Here is a 23,794-nt window from a genome sequence, read left to right as displayed (position 1 = left end):
TGTGCAACTATGACCACTATTCTTCTCTAGCACTTTTTCACCTTTCCAAACTGAACCTCTGTGCCCACTAAATAATAACTTTCCATTCTCCAGTCCCTGACAATTTATTTCTATGAATTTGATGACTGTAGGTACCTCATATAAATGGAATCATACAGTATTTCTCCTTTTATGCCTGGCTTACTTCACTTAGCATAATATCTTCAAGTTTATCCATGTTTTAGCATGTGTTAGAATTTCCTTCCTTTTAAGGCTGAATAATATACCATTGTACACACATACTACACTTTATTCATCTGTTGATGGACATTGATTGGATTTGTTTCCATTTTGGGGCTATTATGAATAATACTTCTTTTAAAAAAATTTTAAATTTATTTTTGAGAGAGAAAGAGCAAAAGCAGGAGAGGGGAGGAGAGAGGGGGACAGAGGATCCAAAACAAGCTTTGCACTGACAGCAGAGAGCTCAGGGCGGGGCTTGAAGTCATGAACCATGAGATCATGAGATCATGACCTGAGCTGAAGTCGATGCTTAGCCAACTGAGCCCCCCAGGAACCCCATGAAATATTTAACTTCTAAAAGGCATTATGGCCATATAGAAACAACAATAATGTCTTTCAAACTGAATCTTCCAAGAAATAAATAATACAGATATAAATTGTCCTAGAGCTTAAGGAAAAATAGAAAATATTCCAGTTCATCTCAAATATTTAGCACAAAGCTGATTAGGAAGTTGTATCAAAATGCGCCATGGTTATGTAAGATATTATCATTGGGGAAGGGTAGGTACATGGGAATTCTAGTTTTTTTGCAACCTCTTGTGAATCTAAAAATTATTTAAAAATAAAAAGTATTGGAGCACCTGGGTGGCTCAGTCAGTTGAGTGTCTGACTGTGGCTCAGGTCATTATGTCATAATTTATGAGTTCGAGCCCCACATCAGGCTCCCTGTTGTCAGCATGGAGCCCACTTTGGATCCTCTGTTCCCCTCTCTCTGCCCCTTCCCCGCTCATGCTCTCTCTCAAAAATAAATTAAAAACATTAAGAAATATTTCAGGGGCGCCTGGGTGGCTCAGTCGGTTAAGTGTCCGACTTTAGCTCAGGTCACGATCTCGCGGTCCGTGAGTTCCAGCCTCGCTTCGGGCTCTGGGCTGATGGCTCAGAGCCTGGAGCCTGCTTCCAATTCTGTGTCTCCCTCTCTCTCTGCCCCTCCCCCGTTCACGCTCTGTCTCTCTCTGTCCCAAAAATAAATAAACGTTAAAAAAAATTAAAAAAAAGAAATATTTCAAAATCTATCAAAATCCTTAATTCAAGATGATGAATTCAATATAAAATTTATTTTCTTCATATTTCTTCTATCTCACAAATCTGGGATGTAATATTTCCATTATGATTTAGTTCAAAGTATTTAATTTCCATCATGGTTCATTCTTTGACCCAAAGTTATTTGGAAGCCTTTTTGTTTGTTTTCTTAAGTTTCCAGATATATGTTTGTATTTACATTTTACATTGTGATTAGAGAATATGGTATGTATTCTAAAATTCTTTGAAATTTGAATTATATTAGTTGAGACCAATTTTTATGAATAGTCTAAGTACGCTTAGGAAGAATGAGTATTTTTAAAAATTGTTTATTGGGGCGCCTGGGTGGTGCAGTTGGTTGGGTGTCCGACTTTGGCTCAGGTCATGATCTCACAGTTTGTGAGTTCCAGCCCCGTGTTAGGCTCTGTGCTGACAGCTCAGAGCCTGGAGCCTATTTCAGATTCTGTGTCTCCCCCTCTCTACCCCTCCATTGCTCACGCTCTGTGTCTATCTCTCAATAATAAATAAATGTTAAAAAAAATTGTTTTAATTGTTTATTTATTTATTTGGGGGGAGGAGGGGGCAGAGAGAGGGAGAGAATCCCAGACAGGGTCAGCACAGTCAGTGCAGAGCTGGATGTGAGGCTAGATCCCACGACCTTAAGATCATGACCTGAGCAGAAATCAAGAGTCCAACGCTTAACCAACTGAACCACCCAGCTGCCCCAAGAATGAGTATTTTTAAGTTTGGAGTGTATGGTTTTCTATGTTTATTTAAAACAAGCTTGTTTGTTGTGATAAAAAAAAAAAAAAAGGAAAAAAAAAAAGTCCATGGCAGCAATCCAGTCCAGAGATGATGGTAGGTTGGGAGCAGGAACGATGGAGAGAAGTGGAAGGCACTCAGATTTATTTGAGAGACAAAATGAACACTTCGTGGTGTTGGAAGGGGATGAGGGAAAGGTGAAGAAGAGAGCCATCAAGGATGACCTCTTCAGGGGCTCCTAGCTGGCTCAGTGCATAGAACATGCCCCCCCCCCCCCCTTTTTTAAGTTATTCCTTTATTTGAGTAATCTCTACAGCCTACTTGGGGCTCAAACTCAGGACCCAGAGATCAAGAGTCGCATGTTCTTTCCACTGAGCCAGCTAGGCGCCCCCAAGAGCATGCCACTCTTGATCTCAAGGTCGTGAGTTCAAGCCCCACATTTGGCATTGAGCTTACTTACGGGCGAGGGTGGGGGGTAGGGTGGGGAAGATGACTTGTTTTATCTGTTTTATCCAACTCGACAGGTAGCAGAGCTATGCACCTAAAATAGGGACTCCAAGGAGGGATTAGGTAATCTCTGTATTTCGCCCAAGCACGTTTCTTTACTTCCCACGGCAGCTAGGAGGAAGGTGGCGAAATTAAGGCTTGGGGCTGAGCCTCAGCAGCTCCCCGCCCTTTATTACATGCTCTATATTCGTGTTACAGTACTTACCATGGTGTATTATTCACCTTACAAGGTGTCGCACCCTTTGGACTGGGAGCTCAGAGGGCATGGGCTGAGTTTCTTCAAAGCCTCTGGAGGGACTTTGCCCAGAAACTCGCTCCTCCGCCTCCCCGGTCTTTCTTGGCCCCGCCCCCAGGGATTTCCGGCCGGCCCGCTCCTCTACACCCTCCTCCGCCGGGCAGCCCGGTTCCGCCCCTATTGCAACGGTTGTCCTCTAGCCTAGTTAGGGCTAGAGTGATTGATGCGTGTGTTCTCCAATCACTAACGCTAAAAGATCATGAAATTACCAATTAGGCGGTAGCAGAGGCGGGTGCTGAAGCCTGGGGTTGGGGGTGACCAGGAAGTGAGAGCCGAGATGAGTCAAGCCCAGGCGGTGGCGTAAAGGTGACCGGGCATCTGGGTTCCTCCTTTCCCGTCTCTGGGTCAGGGGTCCCTCCGCAGCTAGGAGCCAGGACCTCCATTTACTCTTGTTAATGTGGAAGGGGGTGTGTCTACATTTGTAAGCGGCAGAGGATTTTGCTGAGCCTCCTGCCCTTTCGCCGGGAGGCGGGTCCTTTTCTTAGCCTGGGGGTGAGGACTGGTGGGGTGGTCCTGAGTCCCTCCCCCTCCGAGCTGGCGCCTGTAAAATTAAGGTCCTTCCATAGGCTGTGGGTGGTTAAAGTCACCACGGAAAGGGTGGTGAGGGATGACGACGGTGAGATTCGCGGACTCTGCCCTTCTCCTGAGGAGTTAGAGACCTCCAGCTGCAGTCAGAGGTGGTAGAAGGTGGAGGGGTCCTGGAAGCTAAATTCCTGTAGTTAGGAAACTAGGGAAAAGAATAGGTAGGAGAAGGAACGGGTGGGAAAAAAGCATTTATGTAGAGGTCCTGGTAGTTCTGAGTCTACTGTAGGGCTAGACGCGTTGGGTTTGGCCTCAGGCTCAAAATCCCTTTCCCACCTCTGCGCCGTCAGCTTTTTGCCTTCATTTCTTTCTCCTCAGGCTGGAGGAAACACCTGAACATGTGGAATCCCAATGCCGGTAGGTGTTTGGGGATCTCTTCTCTCACCCCCACCCCTTTTCATATGAAACCCACAACAGGAAGTTTTTGTGTCAGTTTTTCCTCCGCCTCTCTCCACCGCAAAAGCAGTCCTTAAACCATAGCTGACCAATGGTCTTTCCTTAGAGTTCACGGTCTCCCTTTCCCCCCAGTCCTGTCAGTCCTTAACCTTTGTCTCCTGCGCAGCTTTGTCTCCCCTACGCCCTGTTCTCCTTCCTCACCTTTGCTTTTCCCTCTAAGTATTGAGTGAGAAACGGTGTTTCTCACCTTCTTTTGTAGGCATTTGTTGCCAGAGGGTCTGAGCAATTCTGATCTTAATTTATTCTTTGCTTCTTCCACCAGGACCACCAGGGCCAAATCCATATCCTCCTAACCTTGGGTACCCTGGAGGTTCCAATCCTGCCCACCCACCGCCTGTAAATCCTGCCTATCCTCCAGGCCCCTTTCCAACTCCTCCAGAAGCTCCCCAGGGGAATCCAGCTTTTCCCCCAGGTGGGCCCCCTCATCCTGTGCCACAACCAGGGTATCCAGGATGCCAACCCCTAGGTCCCTACCCACCTCCCTACCCACCACCTGCTCCTGGCATGCCTCCTGTGAATCCCTTGGCACCTGGCATGGTAGCACCAGGAATGGTGATGGACAAGAAGATGCGGAAGAAAATGAAGAAAGCTCATAAAAAGATGCACAAACACCACAAACATGGCAAGGTCAGTGCCCTCTGGAGTCTGGCTAGGAAGGGGTGCCCCCTCAGAGGGACTAGGCTGGCAGGAATGGGTAAGGGGGATTTGCAGTCCGAGGACGTGAAGCAGCCATTATGCGGCTCTGGTAGATGGTTCTTCTTTGTAAAGGATTCCCACTGGTAAGAATCTGATAATCTTGGAATATTAGGCTAATTGGACCTTCTATCAGGGAGGGCTAGGTTGAGCCTTAGACATAGATATTGGAATCTAAAGCCCTTCCTGTCTGTCTTTCTCTGTCCCAGAACTTTTGCTCCCCCCCCACCCCACCCCACCCCAGATGCTTTTAGCAACTTAGATACACCCACCTTCAGTGTTCACAAGGTGTTGTGCTAATTACATGGGCCTTTTTGTCCTACCACCCAGCAGGACTCTCAGTGACTCTCAGCCTCAGATAAAAATTTCGTGCACAGCCCCAAGGTGAAGTATCTTCCTTCTAGAAGAGTGTTAAGCAGCAAATAGCTCTCAGGACAACTCTGGAAGGACAAAACCAACCTGGATCTTGAGGAGGCCTTAGTTTACCTTTTTCTGCCTAGTGTTTATTTATTTGCCTTGGGGCTTTGGGCACTACCTCCTGGATCTAGGTCTTTGGTGGAAGCTTGAGGACAAGGAAAGATGAGATTGAACTGGGGGGAAAAATTACCCCAGAGAGACTCAAAAGTGTTTTTGATGACAGTTGATGGGAGTACACATGTAAAGAATCTTGACTAGTACTCTCTCCACCTTCTCTCCCACCTTCCTCACTTTCTCCCATTTGGGGCTTAGGAAAAAGAAAAGATAGTTGGGCACACAGCTGCTGTTTCTACTCACTTGTCTTAGAATCATAGCTACAAGAACTTTCCATGTGACCAATCAGTAAGCATTTGTAAAGTAGCAGCTGTCTCTTAGCACTATGCTATGCTAGTGCCTGTATTTATTCCTTGCCAAGGCATTGAGTCAGGTAAAGAAAGTTGGAAATATGCTCCAAATGCAATATTAAGTTCTGTGCAATGATTTAGGAAGGTTTAATCCATTATTATATGTTCACTGCTGAAAGAAATGTTTGCTTTTGCTGTTTAAGAGACAGTCTGTTTCAAAACTGCTGACCTTCTTAGGAAGCAAGGGGGTGCTGGGTGGAGGGGTAGAGCACCAAAGAATGTCCCATGGAGTGATCAATGGTCATTGGATCTGATGCTGTCTCCTTTCCCCTTTCCCATTACAGCATTCCTCCTCCTCCTCCTCCTCTTCCAGCAGTGACTCTGACTGAATACAGGGCCTGGACCCTTCCCTCAAGCCTCTCCAGTTCTGCTCTCCCATCAAGCTTCAGATGCCATCTTGTTACTGGGGAAAATTAGCTCTTGTCCCCTTCCTCGCTCACCTTCCCCTCCCCCCCCCCCCCCCCCAGCCCCTACAATCTGAGCCTTCCTCTTCTGTTCAGCCCTAACTGGCTAGGGAAAATGGGAAAAGAATTCCCATGGGCTAGCAAAGACCTTCTTCTCACTACTGGGATAGAACTTTTAGCTGATGAGTTTAGCAGGACTATTTTTTGAGGATGATGAGACCTTTGAGCTAAGTGCTGAAGACAAGTTTAAGATCTGTAAAATGTGGTTTTGTAATACTTGTAGTTGGGAGGTGTTGTGGAAATTTAATTACAGCAAAAAAGAAACTGTACTGTTTTTGTAAGGTGGCTGGCACACTTTGGTAATTTAGTGGCAAATACATTTCCCATCAGGCCTTTATTGATCGTACTAACTGGAAGGCTGCTGGGAGGTGGAGTCCATTTGGAGCCTAATCTCACTCCTTAGCTTGGTAGGCTGGCTCAGGTCCTTCTTATTCTCCAACTCTCAGTGCAAATAAAGCTGTTTTTCCTTGTCTCTGTTCACCCGTGCCATTACCTTGGTTGGGCCCAGCACATTCTACCACTTTTTCTGCCCTTCCTTAGACCCTCCAAAGTGTATCAGTTTTATATCCAGGAACTAGAGCATCAGTGAAGAAGACGCCATACTGTCTCTATGTTTCTTAAGTGAGAAGAACCTTCAGAATTGGTTCAGTCTACTGGTATGAATCTTTACTGTCTTCCCTTCAACGAACAGAAATAGGTCTTTAGCTTAAGTTTTCATATCTGCTACAGAGGTTCTTAACCCTGGCTGCCCATCAGCTATCAGAATGATTTAGAGTTTTGCCCCAAATCTATTGAGTAAGACCCTCAAGGATGGGGCCCTTTTCCCTGTCAGGAAAAGTGACATTTCAACTGCCTCTTGGGCCTGGAGCATGGAAAGGATGAGTCAAAAAAAAATGAAAGAGTGGATTTTCCAAGTGGAGTGGGGAGAGGGGTTGGGAAAGGCATGTGTGCTTAGGTACAGAGTCACAGAATTCCATAGCATGTTTGGGAATCACAGGTCTCCCGGTGGGACTAGATTGGTTTCCTGGAAAATTGTTTATTGAGGAAATACTGTGTTTTGGGTGCTGAAGCTACAGTTCCTGCCTTTCATGATTCGCAAGATCTAATGGAACAGATGGACACGTAAATAGGTTATTATAATACAGTAAAAAGGACCACAATAGAGACATGGACCAAGCAGTGAGAGAACAAAGGAAGGAGTGACAGTGCCACTGGGAAAATGAACTAGATCCAGGCTGGGCCTCAGAAAAAGTAGGAGTTGCCCAGTTGGTAAAAAGTACCAGCTAACACTGAGCATTTATTGTGTGCCTTATGTTTATAACTTCTAGAATCTTCGCAGCAACTCTATGAGGTAGGTACCATTGTTCCCATTTTGTAAGTAAAGAAAACTGACGCAGGAAGTGGTTCTGTCAGGATTCAAACTCAGGCAGTCTGGCTCCTGAGTCTGTGCTCTTAACCCAATGGATTCCAAGCAGAAGAAACAGTTTTACAGAGGCACAGAGTTGTAAAAAGGGGTAGGATGAGGGATGCCTGGGTGGCTCGATCAGCTGAGTGTCCAACCCTTAATTTGGGCTCAGGTCATTATCTCATGGTTGTGGGACTGAGCTCTGAGGTGGGCTCTGTGCTCACAGCACAGAGCCTGCTTGGGATTCTCTTTCTCCCTCTCTCTCTGCCTCTTCTCCATGCTTGCTCTCTGCCTTCTCTCTGTCAAAGTAAATAAACATTAAAAAAAAAAATGGGGGTAGAATGAAAGTTTAGTTCTTGAGCCTGAGTCACCATGCAGGAAATGAGGGGCAGAGAGCCCCTCATTTAGAGGGAGAGAGCATGTGCATGCACAGGAGAGGGGCAGAGAGAGAAGGAGAGAGAGGATCCTAAGCCTCAGCGTGGAGCCTGACTCGGGGCTCGATCCCATGATCCTAGGATCATGACCTGAGCTGAAATCAAGTTTTCAGTATTCATCAGCTCTTCTTTTTTGAGGAGAAGGGAGATATGGACACAGGGGGATTGTGGGGTGAAGAGAAACAGATGTTGACAAACTAGAAATAAGGAGAAACACAGCAGTGGCTAGAAGGGGAAAACACAAAAAGAAATCGTGAAATTAGGAAACTCACTGACTCCTTTTCTCTCCCACTCTTTCTCTCTCTGTTTTTTTTAATGTTTATTTATTTTGAGAAAGAGCATGAACGGAGGAGGGGCAGAGAGACACAGAATCGAAAGCAGGCTCCAAGCTCTGAGCTGTCAGCACAGAGCCCGATGGGACCTGAACCTATGAACCATGAGATCATGACCTGAGCTGAAGTTGCACGCTTAACAGAGTGAGCCACCAGGCACCCCACTGTTACTGGTTTTTTTTTTTTTTTTTTACATTTATTTATTTTTGAAAGACAGAGTGAGACAGAGCACAAGTGGAGGAGGGGCAGAGAGAGAAGGAGACACAGAATCTGAAGCAGGTTCCAGGCTCTGAGCAAGAGTTCAGCACAGAGCCCAATGCGGGTCCGAACCCACGAACCATGAGATCATGACCTGAGCCGAAGTCAGACACTTAACCAACGGAGCCACACAGGCGCCCCAACACCCCACTATTTTTTTTTTTTAATTTAAAAAAAAAATTTTTTTTTCAACGTTTATTTATTTTTGGGACAGAGAGAGACAGAGCATGAACGGGGGAGGGGCAGAGAGAGAGGGAGACACAGAATCGGAAACAGGCTCCAGGTCTGAGCCATCAGCCCAGAGCCTGATGCGGGGCTCGAACTCACGGACTGCGAGATCGTGACCTGGCTGAAGTCGGATGCTTAACCGACTGCGCCACCCAGGCGCCCCTCACCCCACTATTTTTTAATGTTTATTTATTTTATTAAAAAAATTTTTTTAACGTTTATTCATTTTTGAGAGACAGAGTGCAAGTAGGGGAGGGGCAGAGAGAGAGGGAGACACAGAATCCCAAGCAGGTTCCAGAACCTGAGCTGTCATCACAGAGCCCCACCTAGGGCTTGAACTCACAAATCAGGAGATCATGACCTTAGCTGAAATCAGACACTTAACCAGCTGAGCCACCCAGGTGCCCCTAATGTTTATTTTTGAGAGAGAGAGAGGGAGGGAATGCTAGTGGGGAAAGGACAGAGAGAGAGGGAGACAGGATCTGAAGCCCAATGCGGTGCTCAAATCCATGAACCAAGAGATCATGACCTGAGCCGAAGTTGGAGGCTTAACCGATGGAACCGTTCAGGTGCCCCCTTTCTCCCCACTCTTTTTTTTTTTTAATTTTTTTTTTAACATTTATTTATTTTTGAGACAGAGATAGAGCATGAACAGGGGAGGGGCAGAGAGAGAGGGAGACACAGAATCGGAAGCAGGCTCCAGGCTCTGAGCCATCAGCCCAGAGCCCGACGCGGGGCTCGAACTCACGGACCGCGAGATCGTGACCCGAGCTGAAGTCGGACGCTCAACCGACTGAGTCACCCAGGTGCCCCCCTTTCTCCCCACTCTTAACCATAGAGAGCACATCTCCCCATCCTGGCATTTCTAAGCCATACGCACAGTGCCTTACTATTGTTTTGTTATTTCTCAAAAATTTATCAACTTTTTAAAAAACTTTTTTAAAAAGTTTGTTTTGAGAGAGAGAGAGAGAGCATGGGAGGGGCAGAGAGAGAGGGAGAGAGAGACAGAATCCCAAGCAGGCTCTCTCAGCTCAGAGCCTCATGTGGGGCTCAATCCGAATGAACTGTGATATTACGACCTAAGCCGAAATCAGGAGTTGGATGCTTAACTGACTGAGCCACTGAGGTGCCCCCCAAATTTACTAACTTTATTTAAAAAAAAAAAAAATTTTTTAACATTTATTTATTTTTGAGACAGAGAGCGATAGAGCATGAATGGGGGAGGGGCAGAGAGAGAGGGAGACACAGAATCGGAAACAGGCTCCAGGCTCCGAGCCATCAGCCCAGAGCCTGATGCGGGGCTCGAACTCACGGACCGCGAGATTGTGACCTGAGCTGAAGTCGGACGCTCAACCGACTGAGCCACCCAGGTGCCTCATTACTAACTTTTTAAAAGCTGAAAGCAATACATGTACTTGAGAAAAAGATTGTAACTTTTTTGTTTTATCTTTTAAAATTGATTTATTTTTTTAAAGTAACTTCTATGCCCAGCCTGGGACCGGAACTCATGACCCAGAGATCAAAAGTTGCATGCCCCACCAACTGAGCCAGCCAGGGCCCCCAGATTGTAACATTTTTGGAAAAATGTTTATTTGTTTTTGAGAGAGAGTGTGTGAGCAGGGAGGGCAAAGAGAGAGAGGGGCACGGAGTGTCTAAAGCAGGCTCCACGCTGAGAGCACAGAGAGCACAGAGCCAAATACAGGGCTTAAACTCACAAACCCACAAACAGTGACCTGAGCTGAAGTTGGATACTTAACCAACTGACCCACCCAGGTGCCCCCAGATTGTAACATTTTTAATAGGAAATTGAGTGAAAAGATTCTCCTTTCTTCTCAGAGAAAGAGCCAATCACAACTACCAGATACTTCTGTAAACTTCCAGAGCTATTCTGTGTACAGTCAAGTGCCCCCCTTTTATTACATCATTCCTATTTTCCTCCTCCCCACTTTATATGGGAGCATACTCTATGCCCTCTTTTGGACCTAACTTTTTCTCATTTAACCGTCTGTCTCGGAGTTGATTCCATCTGTGTATATGTGCATGCATGTGTGGAAGTGTGCTAGTGAATACAACCTTGTTTTTAACACCAATTTATCCAATCTTTTATTGTTGGGATTTTATATTGCTTCCAGTCTTGCTATACACTTAACTGCTACAGTGAACATTTTGGTACATTTATCTTAAACCGAGGTTGAGAGATGCCTGGGTGGCTCAGTCAGTTGAGTGTCCGACTCTTGATTTCAGCTCAGCTCATGATCTCAAGGTTCGTAGAGTTTGAGTCCCACGTCGGGCTCACACTGACTGTGCTGAGCCTGCTTGGGATTCTCTTTCTCTCCCTTTCTCTCTGCTCCTCCTGCACTCTCTCTCTCTCAAAATAAACTAAAACAAAACAAAACAAAAAGCAAAAACAACTGAGGTTGAAAAGTCAGATGCCCATGGCTATATCTGGCTATGAGTCTGTCCATCCGTCTGTCTGTCTGTCTCTTTTTCTTTTTCTTTTTGTGGAGAGCCCATTCCGTGCTAAATATCAGACTCTCCCCCACCCCCCAAGTAGGCTCCATGCCCAACGTAGGGCTTGATCTCACAACTCTGAGATCAAGAGTTGGATATTCTACAGACTGAACCACCCAGGTGTCCCCAGACATTTTCAATAAAGATTTAGATTTCAAGCTAGAAAGTCTAGCAACAGTGGGTCCTCATTCCTGAAGGCAGAAAATCTGGCCTCGAGTAGTGGTCATTCCTTATAGGTGGATCCTGTGCACTCCAGTCTTCTCATTGCAACTTCCTGTTGCCTTCTTTCTCCCAATTACATAACTTGCCTGTCCCCTGAGAGCATTGGGTTTGCGCCATGTTTTGTGCAATGATATAAAGCACTAAAGATGGTGGTTCTCAAATGTGTTTATCTTATGACTTCACCACCTTGTGTCCACCAGGGGAATCTGGGATTCTGCCATTCCCTTCCTACTATAAACAAAGTATAGCAAGGTTTCCACACAATTGACAATGGGAAAGGATAGGAAACCCATGAGATCTAAAATACAAATTGAGGGCCACCTGGGTGGCTCAGTTGGTTAAGCATTCTACTTTGGCTCAGGTCATGATCTCATGGTTCATGGGTTTGAGCTCCGCATGAGGCTCTCTGCTCTCAGTGCAGAGCCCACTTCGAATCCTCTGTCTCCTTTGCTCTCTGCCCCTTCCCCACTCATGCTCTTTCTCTCAAAGATAAATATTTTTAAAAAATCATTTTAAAAATCTCTTTAAAAAAATAAAATACACATTGACACTTTAGGGGCGCCTGGGCGGCTCATTCGGTTAAGTGTCTGACTCCAGCTCAGGTCATGATCTCACGGTTCATGAGTTCGTGCCCCTTGTTGGGCTCTGTGCTGACAACTAAGAGCCTGGAGCCTGCTTCGGATTCTGTGTCTCCTTCTATCTCTGCCCCTCCCCTGCTCACGCTCTGTCTCTGTCTCTCTGTCTCAAAAAATAAACATTAAAAAAAATAGTAAAAAAATTGTCACTTTAGCTTTGGGGGATTGCCAGTCATGGGATGAGTCTTTAATTTGCTGTCTTTTTGGAATCATCTGCCTATATCAGGTCGTTTTGTAGCTCAAGGCAAACTCACTCTCTTCTTTCCCTTTCTGAGAGAAAATTATTGATTTGTAAAATTATTAGGTATTGCCATTAAATGCATCTCATCTTTCTCTTTCAAAGCTGACTGCAACTGTTGCCCAGTCCTAGGAGAAGCCATACTAAGGATGATGTTATTTTATCAACTTGTATTTGATCTTTGTTTTGCCTTCCACATCAGAGATGACTGCTTGAATAGCCACTCACTTTCACCCCAGCTCACAGGGTCCCTGGAATATAAATGACCCTAATGCAAAATCTTGAGGTTAATCTGACCTTCTGCCTGGGCCTCTCAGTAAGCCTGTTCCTTAGTTTGATTTGAAATGTTACTGTCCTGGGAACCTGGCTGGCTCAGTTGGAATAGCATGTGACTCTTGATCTTGGGATTGTGAGTTTAAGCCCCACACTGGATGTAGAGATTACTTAAATGAATAAAACTTAAAAAAAATTTTTTTTTGAAATGTTATGTCCTAACATTTTCTTGTTTTCCTTTCCTCTCAGTATTTGGTCTGCCCCTTGCCTTTGCAAGTACAGACTTCTTTTTATTTCCTTTCTTTAAATGTTTTATTTATTTATTTTTTTTAATTTTTTTTTCAACGTTTATTTATTTTGGGGACAGAGAGAGACAGAGCATGAGCGGGGGAGGGGCAGAGATAGAGGGAGACACAGAATCGGAAACAGGCTCCAGGCTCTGAGCCATCAGCCCAGAGCCCGACGCGGGGCTCGAACTCACGGAGCGCGAGATCGTGACCTGGCTGAAGTCGGACGCTTAACCGACTGCGCCACCCAGGCGCCCCAAATGTCTTATTTATTTTTGAGAGAGAGAGCCTGAGCGAGAGCAGGGGAGGGACAGAGACAGAGGGGAATAGAGGATCTGAAGCTGACTCTGTGCCTACAGCAGTGAGCCCGACATAGAGCTCGAACTCACAAACTGTGAGATCATGACCTGACGCTTAACCAGTTGTGCCACCCAGGCTCCCCACTTCTTTTTATTTCTATCTCACATTGTTTCTAATGTCCCCCGCCCCCAAGGCACTGGAATACCCAAGCTGTATTTTCCACTTTGGAAGGCTGTTCTTCTTCAGATGACTCCATTGAATTGGGGTTGCCCAATAAAATAAACTTACTAATATTAAGGCCAGAACTGACATCTAAAGGACTTGAACGAGGTTTGCTCTCTCTTATTTCCTTTTCTTATTTTGTCTTATTCCCTGCCAGAGCTCTTCTCTGTTTTGTTTTGTTTTTCATAGAAAGTTTTAACATGGAAATTTACAGACATACACAGAGAAAGCAGTTTAATGAACTCCTATATTCCCATCACCTAGCCTCAGTAATTATCAACATTTTGCCAATCTTGTTCCATTCCATGTCATATTGTTTCCAATTTTTATTATAAAAATTATCTCTTAAAAGTTTACAAACAGTACAGTGATTATCCATAAACCTACCACTCATACTAAACAATTGGTAACATTTTCCCATATTTGCTTCAATTTGAAAGTCTGTTGCATACATCATGACCCATGCTCAATAAATACTTCATCATGCACCTTCTAAACAGCATTTCTCCTACATAACCACAATTCCATGATCACACTCAAGAAGATTAAAAATACTTCCTAATATTAGCTAATATTCAGTTTGTTTGAATTTCCTCAGTTGTCCCCAAAATGTCTTATGTAGCTATTTAAAAACAAGCAAACAAACAAGATCTGATCCATACCTTACATTTGTTATTTCCTTTTAAATTTCTTTTCTTTCACCTCTTCCTCCTTCTTTTCTATTACATTGCCTTATTAAAGAACCTGAGGTAGTTGTCTTGCAAACTGTCCAACATTCTGAATTTGCTGATTATCTTTTTGCAGTGTGAGGTATATAACTTACTCCTTTATTCCTCATACATTTTCTGTATGTTGCAAATTAGTGGTAAAGGTTGATTAGATTAAGCGCTTTTGACAAGAATATTTAATAGATAATGCTATGTATTTATTGTATCTCATCAAGGACCACATAATGTCAACGGGTATCCTGCGATTAGTGATACAAAGTTTGATCACTTGAATAAGATGGTGATTATCAGATACCTCCGTTTTAGATTACTTCCCCTCCCCCCCCCCCCCCCCCCCCCGTGCGATTTGTCAATTATGTGTGTGGTGATATTTGGCCCCATAATATCCTGCTCCCCTAACAGCTTTTCACTTAAAGTTTTGATGTTTGATGAGACTGGCCTGAATGAATTATTTCATTTTGGGTTGCAGAATGAATGGTGATTTTCTAACTCTTTCATTCTTTCTACATTTATTAAATGGAACTCTTAAAAGAGTTTTCCCTTAACGGATGAATTACATTCTTCCTAAGAGAGAGTAAATGCTTAATGCTTTGCTTTTAGTTACTAATTTTCAGAGTAAGGAACTAGTGTAAAAGTTGCCTTCAATGTGGCAAATTAGTTTTTTTTAATCTTTCTTTTATTTAAGTATCACCATAGACTACTGGGTTTTTCCCGTCTCTTCTCATTCTCTTCACCCATCCCTTTTCCCTCTTGTCTCCCTTTATCCATGGCGACTGCCAACTCTCTCCGTACGCACGCCTGGGATTTCCAATCTTTCCGCTAGGGGCCACTAACTTCCTCCCTGTTCTTACGCTGCCGCTCTATCATAGACTTAGCCATCGGCTACAAGGTATTGTCTCGTTGGTGCCGACGCTGTCCACGGAGCCGCTCTAGGCTGTAGGGAGGCCGTCCGCATTGCGTGGGGAAGGTTTGGACGACGCAGTCGCCTCGCCGGCCCCCGGGGCGGTTAGCGCTTCCGGGGTCGGAGGGTGCGCGGGGTTGAAAGCGGGCCGCTCCGCCCCGTCCCCCTCCCAGACCAGCAGAGGCAGCAGCCGGAGCAGCCGCAGCCTGCGCCCTCTCCCGCCCGCCCGCCCTCCGCCCGCCCGCCCGCCCTCCGCCGCCCTCCACCCGCCCCGGGGTCTCTTTCCCCCTTCCTCCTCCTCCTCCTCCACCCCCCCCTTCCTCCTCCGCCCGCCCGCGGGGCCCCCCTCGCCTTCCCGCCCGCCCCTATTGTTCCGCCCCCGGCCTCCCGCCCTTCCCCTTCCCGCCCGCTCCCCTTTTCCCCTCAGTCGCCTCGCGCCTGCAGGTAAGCTTCAAAATTCTCCCTCCGCCCCCGGCTATAGCTTTCTTTCCACTCTTGCCATCTTTCTCTGCGGGCTCCGGTCCTCGTCACGAGCCCCGGCCTCGCGTAGTACCGCGTGAGCGCCTACCCCCTCAGTCTGCCTGGCCGGCCATTCACGCGAGGCCCTGGCTCAGACGCGGCCTAGTAGGCCTCGCGCAAGGCCTACCCCCCTCCCCCCGCCTTTTCCCGGTGGCGGCTGCGCAGGAGTCAAGGAGGGCGCGCGCGCGGTAGGGGGGGCGGCGGTGGATTTGTTGGTTGAAGGGGGTTGGGGGAGGCGATGGCCGGCTTGCTGGCCGGGCGGGTGAGCGCGGCTCCCCGCGGGGGTCAGGCGCTGGCGCAGCCACACGAGGAGGCGCTACTAGCCCGGCCCCTCCCCCTGGATCGCAGCGCCCCCCCCCGACCGAACCGTTTATTTTTTTTCCCTTCTCTCTTTTCTAGTGGAGGGATGGGGGGGGCATTTTTTAATTGGAAAATGCTTGGATGACCGAGGGGAGGGGGGCTGCGGAGTTAAAGAAAGGGTAAACAGGCTCCCAGTTACCGAGTTATTCAGGACGTTTTCTCGGGGTAACGAATTTTGAAATTACAAAATGCCTGCCGGTATAGACCCAGGCCGAGCTATTTATAGGAGAAGGGGTAATGGACTGCAGGATTAACAGCTGGATTTCTGGGATTGGGTACATTTATATTAACCTAGGCGGGAGAGAAATGACAGGGATTCTTGGATGTTTGGAGTTAGAAATGCACGTCTGTGCCTTAATCAAGAAATGGCTTTCTAATAGGTTTTTCAGTGTTCCTGCTCTTTTGAACTTGTGTTACTGTGGTATTTGAAAGTGATTCCAGTTACATTTGAGTGGGGATAAAGAGTTAAACTGCCAGTTTTTTTTTTTTTTTTTTTAGCCATAGCTTATTAAAAAGTCATTCTTAAAGACGTAACGGTCTCCCTCGCCCCCCCCCCCCCCCCCCAGCACTCTTGTTTTTCCCTGAGTGAAAAGTGTTGAATTCTGGGATTTTGCCAACAATTCTATTTTGACAATGGGGCAATGAGGTGCCTTGGGGATGCAAAGTCTGTCTTTTTAATAATCATATTTTGGAGGTAACCACAAGGCAGTTCGCCATATACAGAATGATCTGGCAGCAACTTAAACATTTTAAGTGTTTAGGGGATGGGCTTTGTGTTGGAACAAAGCTAAAACAGTGGCTGGTTTGTGAAGGGGGAAACTTAGCTGAAGGAGAGATCATTGATGTTGACTTTTGAAAGGATGGTTACTAAAAATGTCACTGGTGAAATTTATCAACTTTGGAGAACCTTTTTAAAGCTAATGCTATTAGGTCCTAAGGAAGTATCATAGGAAAAGGTATATTCACAAACAAATTCCCTTTCTACGTTTGGTTAGTTATTCCAAGACAGAAATGTTAGGAATATTGTTTCAGATGATGGGTGGGGAAAGAGCTTTCTCTGTAGGAAAGGTTTATTCCTGCTGTTGCTTAAGACAACTATACAATAAATATTTAGCAGTAGTTTTATTTTCATTGTTTTCTTTGGAAGAAAATTTAAGATTTAATAGATTTGAATAAAGGTGGAGTGGTAACAAAGATTAATACGCAGAAGCAAGGCAGATTTTCAAATATGAGTGATTATCAAGTTGGGTCAGGAGAGGGGATGGGAGAAAGGACTCAGGATGTACTTAATGTATTGAGCCTTTTCCCAAAGGGGAATATGGAATCCCAGCCTTCATAGAAGGCTTTTCAGATAGTGCCATTTTCAGTGAGGTTGTTGATTTAAATCTTATTAAAATTATTTGGTGTCATCTATCAACATTTGAAATTGTAATGTGAGCTACCTCTAAATTTTTTTTTTTATCTAGAAATTGCTGCAAGTAAGAAAACTTAATGTGTCCCTTGCTCTCAACCTGAGCGTGCTACTTAACAGGGAAGCAAAAGGTCATCTGTCTGTCTGTAGTTGATTAGTTTGAGGTCTGCCCTCATGATTTCCAGGTGTTTCTGTATCCTGTCGAATCTTATTCTGTTGAAGGACAACTGGTACACGTTCAGCAGTTCCTTTGCAACCATTGCGGATTGAAGGAATCTTCCTCCTCCTCAGAGTCAGCGGAAACCTTACCATTAAGGACAGCAGACTGGAGAGTCTCTTTGCATACTCTATCAGAACCTGAGCTATAAATGGTTGTCATTAGTGCAGTTGTGCTGGGTGTATACAAGCTTCCCAATGGATAGGCTGTCATATAAGGAAAAGAGTCAAAAAACATTTGTAACAGTGAAAGTGACTCTGGGAACTATTTCTCCTATTGTTTTCCCCCTCTGATTTTGGTCATGTTTGCATTTCAGTTTTTGGCTTCACCCCCACCAGTGACCAAAGACTTGACCACTCAAAGTCCAGCTCCCCAGAACACTGCTCGACATGGACACCGGTGTGATTGAAGGTGGATTAAATGTCACTCTCACCATCCGGCTACTTATGCATGGAAAGGTATGCACCAGCTTGGGAAATTGGGTCATAGTAACTGCTCGGGGAGAGGCCAGGAAGAGAGGGCATGCATCTTGGAGCTCATCAGATTAGCACTGTGGGGCATCTGGCTTTAGCAGTCTTCTCTATCAGAGTAGATGAGAGTGTAGTGGGAAAATGGACAGACTTTAGTAGGAAGCTCCACTGAGCAGGAAAGGCTTAACTAGAGGATGGAGCCAAAGACTCTCATACCTGGATAATAAGATTTTCCTCATCGAGGTTGGTGTAGCTTGTGATAAATAGGTAACCTCTGCCAAGACAATTTTGGGAAACTATACAGATTTGGTACTTCAAAAAATAAGTTATGTTAAACACAGAATAGCATTTGATTATTTCTGAATCATTATTCCTTCAGTATTCTTCGGTACCTTCAGTTATGTTTTGAGCAAAGAAGAGAGTAAGCCTCCCTACTCCTCTTTCTAATAAATCTGAGTTTTTCCATTGTTTTGGACAGTTAAAAATTCCTTTTTAATATGAACACTGAGTTTCCTCTTATTTGACGCTAGTTTTCTCCATTGCAGGAAGTTGGCAGTATCATCGGAAAGGTAAGACTGTGTCACTTCAACTCTAATTACTATTTAGTTAGTCTTGGTTGAAACAGCAGTTGGAGCTCATTCTTGACTTTTCCTTTTACAGAAAGGAGAATCAGTTAAGAAGATGCGTGAGGAGGTGAGTTATAGGGGGCTGGGATGGGGGGGCTAGTTTAAGGGTTGTTAAAAGCCCTTAAAGGCAAAATTTTTATTTAATGAGCAATTAGAAGGAATCAATACTCCTATCTGGTGTTTTTCTGGCCTGGTTATTTGTAATCACATAATATGCTGGGAAATGTAGTTCCAGAAAGCCTCAATTCATTCAAGCTTTAAGGCAGCTTCTATAGTGTTGAGGGCAAACATGAGCAATGTTTGAAATCCGAAATTGGCTTGTGTTAAGATCATGCATATAGGTAGCTTCCTTGGTCATCTTATTTGGGAGGGGCTGTGTAATCTGTATATGCTCAGACCTTTTTGTCTGTTAACCTCTTGGCTTTGTGTTTTTAATCCAGAGTGGTGCACGTATCAACATCTCAGAAGGGAATTGTCCTGAGAGAATTATCACTTTGGCTGGACCCACTAATGCCATCTTCAAAGCCTTTGCTATGATCATTGACAAACTGGAAGAGGTTCGTTTTCACTCATTCCCCCCCTGAATCTTCATTTTAAAGTGCTTCTAGATAGCTTAGTGATTTTTCTAAGAGCTTTCTAAATTGAAGGCCAGACTGGATCATAAATCTGTAAATGGGTCCTTTACAAACCTCCTCTTCAGTGTTCCCAAAATTTAACCGTAAGTCACTTGAATCATTAAAAGGACTAGCTTGACTATTTCTGAGGACTCAATGTAAAAAAAAAAAAGTGTGAAAACCCATTTTTTATTTTTATTTTTTGACCAGTTTTGAAGGTATGATGGTATTGCATTGGTAAACTTCACGTCCTCTAATTTATAGTTGAATGAACTTAAATAAATGTGCTTTTGTTAGGTGCCCTGATGAACACTAATACATGCCATGAATAACATATCTTTCAACCTTGGGTGCAGTTGGGATTTTTAAGAAATTCAGTCTGATAACTTTGTGTCAGAGCTATACTTGGAGGAAGAGAATATGTTTTATAGGTTTTCAGAAGAAAATTATCAATGCCAGAAGTTTTTTGGCAGAAGGAAGTTTTGTTTTTGTTTCTTTTGTTCACCAAGATCCCTCAACCTTCAGATACTCTACAACCATTGCCCTAGGTCTTCAGCCTCCTCCCCCTCTTCAGTAATGCTGCTAATCATGCATTTGACACCACAGGCAGAGGAGAGCTATTGGCTGCTGCTTGGTTGGTGGTTGGATACTTAATGGTGCCTGAAATTTTATCCTGGCCAAGATCAGAAATGTTATCTTTTGACCTGCAAGGCCCTGCTAATCCAGAGCTTGAAGCTTAAAAAACATTCAGAAAATTTATTCGTACTTTTACATGTCCTTGACTTCAGGGGCTTATGTTTAAGCACTTTTCAGGTCTAGCTACTACATAGAGATTAGGCTGAGAAGTGATGTTTAAACCACTTAATCTTCAGAGGGCTAAATTTAACTAGGTTAAAACCATGACTTTTTGGAAGTAGCATATTATGGGAAAGACAGTGGGCTTTGGAGCCAATACAGTCTTTTAATTTCAAATCTACAGCTTTTTAGATGTGATTGGGACGAGTACTTGGCCTCAGTTTCATTGTTTGTATAATAGTGATTTTACCAAGAAATTAAAACAAATAGAAACACTTGCTTAATCTTTCTAATTTTTCTAAGAGAACAGAATTGGTTATTTGAATTTGGGGTTGCATTGTTTCATCTGAATGTTTTAATTTTGACTTTGATATTGTTTCCCTTTACAGTCAATTCTGATTTCCAAAACAAACAGTCACTTTTCTTCCTCCATGAAACAAACTGTATTTAGGGATAATCAGAGGAAGTTTATAGGTATTTTTATCTTTAAGGAAATAGTTGTTTTGGGGGTGGAGGGGGTAATATTTGAACTTTCGTTGATGGTAGATCATGACTGAAACGTCCCTTAAAAGGTTAAACGGTTCTTTTACAGCAGTTGTGGGTCCCAGGGATCTGCTTAAACTTAGATTCTTGTGTTCTCATTTCTTTTTGAAGGACATCAGCAGCTCTATGACCAATAGCACAGCTGCCAGTAGACCCCCAGTAACCCTGAGGCTGGTGGTCCCTGCTAGTCAGTGTGGCTCTCTCATTGGGAAAGGTGGTTGCAAGATCAAGGAAATACGAGAGGTTGGTGACTTTTGTCGTCTTGAAAATGTTAATTATTCTAAATGTGGCTTTCTCTGTTAATAGCTCTTAGTATGGTTTGGAAAAGTTAACGTTTGCAATGAAGGTTGTTATCAGAGTAGTAGTCCTAGACGATTATGATTTAATTGTGTATTGGGAAGAAAAGTATTACACAGTTGACACGTGTATATAAATAATGTGTAGGATGGTTTTTGTTTTTGTTTTTTGGTTTTGTTTTTACAATTCGTATGTCTTAACAGTAAGACAGAAGGTTAACCAGAATTTCTGTTGCATATGATCTGTTTCCATTTTTCATTTGGCAACTTTTCCATGAGACTATATGCTTTTTTTGTGTGTCTGAAGAGATTAGAGTTTGATATGGAATGATAGCAAATATTTTCCTTGGCCAAACACCTAAATAGCAAGGGGAAAACAGGAAAGTATATTAGGATGTAGTTGTAATCCTGCTCCCTTTTAGGCTGGAATTTACATTGAATTATGGAAGCTTTTAATAGTATCTGGGAGTTACTAAATTGGATATTGGAATGAAATTTGAATGGCTTCTAAAGGAGTTTTTGGGATCATATTGTGCATGCCAGAAGAGCAGGGATTTTGGTTTTGTTTGATGTATTCCAAGCAACCTGGAATGGTGCCTGGTGCATAGAAGGGGCGTTATATAAATATTTGTTTAATAAAAGAATGAAAAGTGGGTGATATTTGTGGGGACTTTGATGGCTTACGAAGCTGTCATTAGCTGAAAGAAAACTATCTAGTAGGACCTTTTTCTTGAGAGCAGCTTAAATTTAGGCTGTTACTGACTTCCAGAGGCTAATTTATTTATAACTGTGATTAAACAGTCCTATCTGGAATAAGGGAAGAGTGGGAAGGGAGGATAAAAAGGGTAAAATAGGAAATGGGATAAGTATCGCTGCTGCAGAATTACTGCTTGGGGAATTGGAAGAGCATGAATCGTTTTTCTCTGATTTTTAAAAATTTTCTTTCTACCCCAAAGAGTACAGGGGCTCAGGTCCAGGTGGCAGGGGATATGCTCCCCAACTCAACTGAGCGGGCCATCACTATTGCTGGCATTCCGCAATCCATCATTGAGTGTGTGAAACAGATCTGCGTGGTCATGTTGGAGGTAAGCCCTCAGGCTCATGCTGAGAATGGGGGGAGGGTGATTCTAGGGAGACAGACTGATCTATATTTAGTAAGACTAGAATTAGGTGAAGCTGTTAGAAGCCTCCAGTGGGGGTGGGGAAGAGGTTCCGTGAGTTCATATCCCCCCCCTCCCCCCCCACTTTTCTTACAGTCTGAGCAAAAATAGAAACTGTTAAGCAGCCGTGATCTTTTGGTTTACAGCAATTCTAGCAGGGTTGGTAGGGGAAGATTCACTACTTGGTCTGAGTGGACAAAATATGTAACTGGGTTCCAGAGAAACTGAGTTAAGTTGCCTTTTGGATTACAGTATTTTGGCTATGTGCAACTTTGACGTATTCTTCAAATTAATTTCCATGTTTTAAGACAGGATTATATTCAAAATATTTCTATATGAAAAAAAACTTACCTGTGATGGTGTTTATGAATAACTTGTGAGGGTCCTGGTAGTATATGCTATCCAGTTAAAACAAGAATAGCAAAATTAAGGGAAAATAAAACATTTAGAACTGCCATTGAGATGTTCCTATATTCGTGAGAAAAGAATTTTCAAGTAGAATTTAGGAAAATGTTGATTGAGCCTTTGAACTACTTACCGTGTATATTTCTACAGGCATAATATTTGTGTACTTTATTTCATTTCCTGTTTAGGCCAAAATGTAAGATCCTAAATTACCAACTTCATATATACACATAGAGGTTTGTCATGTTCATTAGTTTTATTTGAAAACATGGAAATAATGCGTAAATTATTACAGGGGAATCTGCCTTGATGAGAATTAGTGTGAGCTGTGTAGTCCACGGACCCATCTTACTGCTTTAAAGGCAAATAACTGCAGATGATTTGAGATTAGATCTAGCCAGAGACAACGTTGGTAGGTGAGGGGATGGAAATTAATACAGTTTTTAATATAACTGACCTGTGTGAGCTTAAGCCACACAGCTGAAGCAGCTTTGAAACCTTATCTCTTTTTGTTTTTTTCCCCTCTGACTCTCTCCCAGTCCCCCCCGAAGGGCGTGACCATCCCGTACCGGCCCAAGCCGTCCAGTTCTCCAGTCATCTTTGCAGGTGGTCAGGTAAGAAAATTCTTATTGGTGGGCTACAATGAACAAGGATTATATTTGAAATGTAAACTTTGCCAGCAGCACACCAGGCCACTCTGCATGCTTGCTGAAACCTATACTCTGGCCATAGTTTGACCTGCTTTTAGTTTTATTTTTTGTACTGGAGAAAGCTCTGAATGCCAAGCTCTTAATTTTTAGCAGGCAATGGGAGTTTTGTAGGCACTCGGAAGAGGTAATTTACTTGGTAATTTAAGGTGGGTTGGGTTAGAAGAAAGGGTTAAATTGCCTTGGTGTCACTACTTCTCTCCCTTCCCCCCCACCCCATCCATGCTTTTTAATGTGTGGGGTGTTCGTTAGAGGTCTGAATAAAAGTAGCAAAGAATTGGACCTCTGAAGGAGATTCTGGATGGTGGTCTCAAAATTGGGGGGTTCCTAAACTTGAGTGTCCTACAAACTTCCCCTCCCCCCCCACCTCACCTCCCCTACTCCTACCCCTTCACTCCCAAACTCCAGTGTGTTGTTCCCCCCAGACTCTTAACCTCATAAGCTGGTTTGAACCCACATGGCATAACTGAAACCAGCCCGGGGTAAGGGTTCAGTGTGCAAGAATAGAAGGGGGAGAGCATGTTGGGCTGTGGTGCTATGACCTTTGGTGTTAGAGTAAGAACACCAAAGCACCCCCTTGGCCTCTTTCTACTTCACCCACCTAAACTCTTGATCTTTGGCATATGGTTTATTCTGAAGTTAGATTTTTATGACGAGCACGGGTTAGACCCATGGTAGTTTTATGCTTTGTTGTTAGTATTTGAGGAGTAGGTAGGTCAGTTTTTTAAATGTTGGGGTTCAGGTTGAAATAGTGA

At 44.0% G+C, this 23,794-nt stretch overlaps 2 protein-coding genes across 26 annotated transcripts in view; both read left to right on the top strand.

Annotated features, from left to right (window-relative positions):
* The first annotated feature begins 3,072 nt into the window (after positions 1-3,072).
* PRR13 (proline rich 13) lies at positions 3,073-17,874 on the top strand. 2 transcript variants are annotated; one of them, XM_086713262.1, is made up of 4 exons: positions 3,073-3,172; positions 3,767-3,805; positions 4,167-4,531; positions 17,740-17,874. In XM_086713262.1, the coding sequence occupies exons 2-4, from the start codon at positions 3,787-3,789 to the stop codon at positions 17,830-17,832; spliced, it is 477 nt and encodes a 158-aa protein (XP_086569388.1). In that variant the 5' UTR covers positions 3,073-3,172; positions 3,767-3,786; the 3' UTR covers positions 17,833-17,874. The 2 variants fall into 2 exon arrangements, with proteins under 2 accessions (XP_086569388.1, XP_025786021.2); XM_025930236.2 differs by lacking the exon at positions 17,740-17,874 and adding an exon at positions 5,763-6,412 and having other exon boundaries at positions 3,074-3,172.
* Positions 17,742-23,794, top strand: part of PCBP2 (poly(rC) binding protein 2) — an 18,947-nt gene continuing 12,894 nt past the window's right edge. For 16 of the 24 annotated variants that reach the window (XM_025930367.2, XM_086713260.1, XM_086713258.1 and 13 more), the window contains exons 1-7: positions 17,742-17,881; positions 18,439-18,462; positions 18,554-18,586; positions 18,960-19,076; positions 20,583-20,714; positions 21,724-21,852; positions 22,860-22,946. In XM_025930367.2, the coding sequence (XP_025786152.1) occupies positions 17,813-17,881; positions 18,439-18,462; positions 18,554-18,586; positions 18,960-19,076; positions 20,583-20,714; positions 21,724-21,852; positions 22,860-22,946 (591 nt within the window). In that variant the 5' untranslated portion in view covers positions 17,742-17,812. The remainder of the gene's footprint in view (positions 17,882-18,438; positions 18,463-18,553; positions 18,587-18,959; positions 19,077-20,582; positions 20,715-21,723; positions 21,853-22,859; positions 22,947-23,794) is intronic. The other 8 variants (XM_025930369.2, XM_025930366.2, XM_086713259.1 and 5 more) reach the window with 1 other exon arrangement.

Source organism: Puma concolor, chromosome B4 (assembly GCF_028749965.1).
Source record: "Puma concolor isolate L17-30 chromosome B4, mPumCon1.1.hap2, whole genome shotgun sequence".
Lineage (NCBI taxonomy): Eukaryota > Metazoa > Chordata > Mammalia > Carnivora > Felidae > Puma > Puma concolor.
The sequence above is the reverse complement of the archived record's forward strand: the minus strand, read 5'-3'. Positions and strand labels throughout refer to the sequence as shown.

Coding starts and splice junctions, on each gene's coding strand:
- PRR13 (XM_086713262.1), top strand. Junction 4,532..17,739: donor AACACCACAAACATGGCAAG/GTCAGTGCCCTC, acceptor TTTGCATTTCAG/TTTTTGGCTTCACCCCCACC.